The sequence below is a fragment of the Oryx dammah genome, unplaced genomic scaffold (genome assembly GCF_014754425.2).
Source record: "Oryx dammah isolate SB20612 unplaced genomic scaffold, SCBI_Odam_1.1 HiC_scaffold_4708, whole genome shotgun sequence".
Classification (NCBI taxonomy): Eukaryota; Metazoa; Chordata; class Mammalia; order Artiodactyla; family Bovidae; genus Oryx; species Oryx dammah.
Window position 1 is genome coordinate 1 of NW_024074620.1, and position 1,122 is coordinate 1,122.

A 1,122-nucleotide genomic window follows, 5' to 3' on the forward strand; every position below is an offset into this window, starting at 1 on the left:
TCTGACCCCCAACTGCACACCCCCATGTATTTCTTCCTGAGTTTCCTGTCTTTCATTGACATTTGCTTCTCAACAACCATTGTCCCCAGGATGCTGGTGAATTTCCTGTCAGAGAAGAAAACCATCTCCTATGCTGGATGTCTGACCCAGATGTATTTTACATATGCCTTGGGCAACACTGATAGTTATCTTCTATCAGCCATGGCCTATGACCGCTATGTGGCCATCTGTGACCCCTTCCACTATGTCACCATCATGAGCCGCCGCCCCTGTGTCCTGCTGGTGGCCTTCTCCTGCTCACTGCCTCACCTTCACTCACTCCTACACATACTTTTGCTGAATCAGCTCACCTTCTGCGACTCCAATGTTGTCCACCACTTTTTCTGTGACATCAACCCTCTGCTGAAATTGTCCTGCTCCTCCATATTTGTCAATGATCTCACATTAAAGACAGAAGGGCTGGTGTTTTGGGTGACCCCCTTCCTGTGCATTGTTTTCTCGTATGTGCGAATCCTCGTAGCAGTTCTCAGGATCCCCTCAGCTGCAGGGAAATGCAAAGCCTTCTCCACCTGTGGCTCCCACTTGACTGTGGTGATCCTGTTTTATGGAAGCATCTTTTATGTCTATTTACAGCCCTTGTCCAGCTACAATGTTCGGGACCGAGTGGCAACAATTGTCTACACAGTCCTGTCCTCCATGTTCAACCCTTTCATTTACAGTCTGAGAAACAAAGACATGAAGAGGGGCCTGGGGAAGCTGATGGGCAGGAGGAAATCCTAGCTAGAAGGAGGGAATCCTAGCCTTTTGGGGATATGTTCAAGGGTTTCTCTGAGGCTCTGTACCCTGTTTCTGCTGGTTCTTGATGCACATAATAAACTCTTGTAGGTCAGTAGATATGACTCAAAGTGTCGTGGATGTTGGCTTGCACCCACTTCTTTACACATGCAACTACTAACCGTGGAGACTTTATGATGATTTAAGAATAGGCTCCAGGTCTACCAAAATCTTGGCTTCCAGTTTTCATATATCTGCAACTCTCTTTCTGCCTTCCTCTTCTCCAGGAAACCACAATTTTTTCATTGCTCCAAATGCTGTTGAAACCTTTGTTTTCCACAAAATTTC

The 1,122-nt window shown here is 46.5% G+C and overlaps 1 protein-coding gene across 1 annotated transcript; it reads left to right on the plus strand.

Moving 5' to 3' along the window:
- Nucleotides 1–6: 6 nt before the first annotated feature.
- LOC120859934 (olfactory receptor 1L8-like) lies at nt 7–780 on the plus strand (the record flags this gene model as incomplete). Its single annotated transcript, XM_040235836.1, has 1 exon — nt 7–780. A coding segment is annotated over one exon (774 nt), but the record flags the coding sequence as incomplete, so codon positions are not given.
- Nucleotides 781–1,122: the final 342 nt, after the last annotated feature.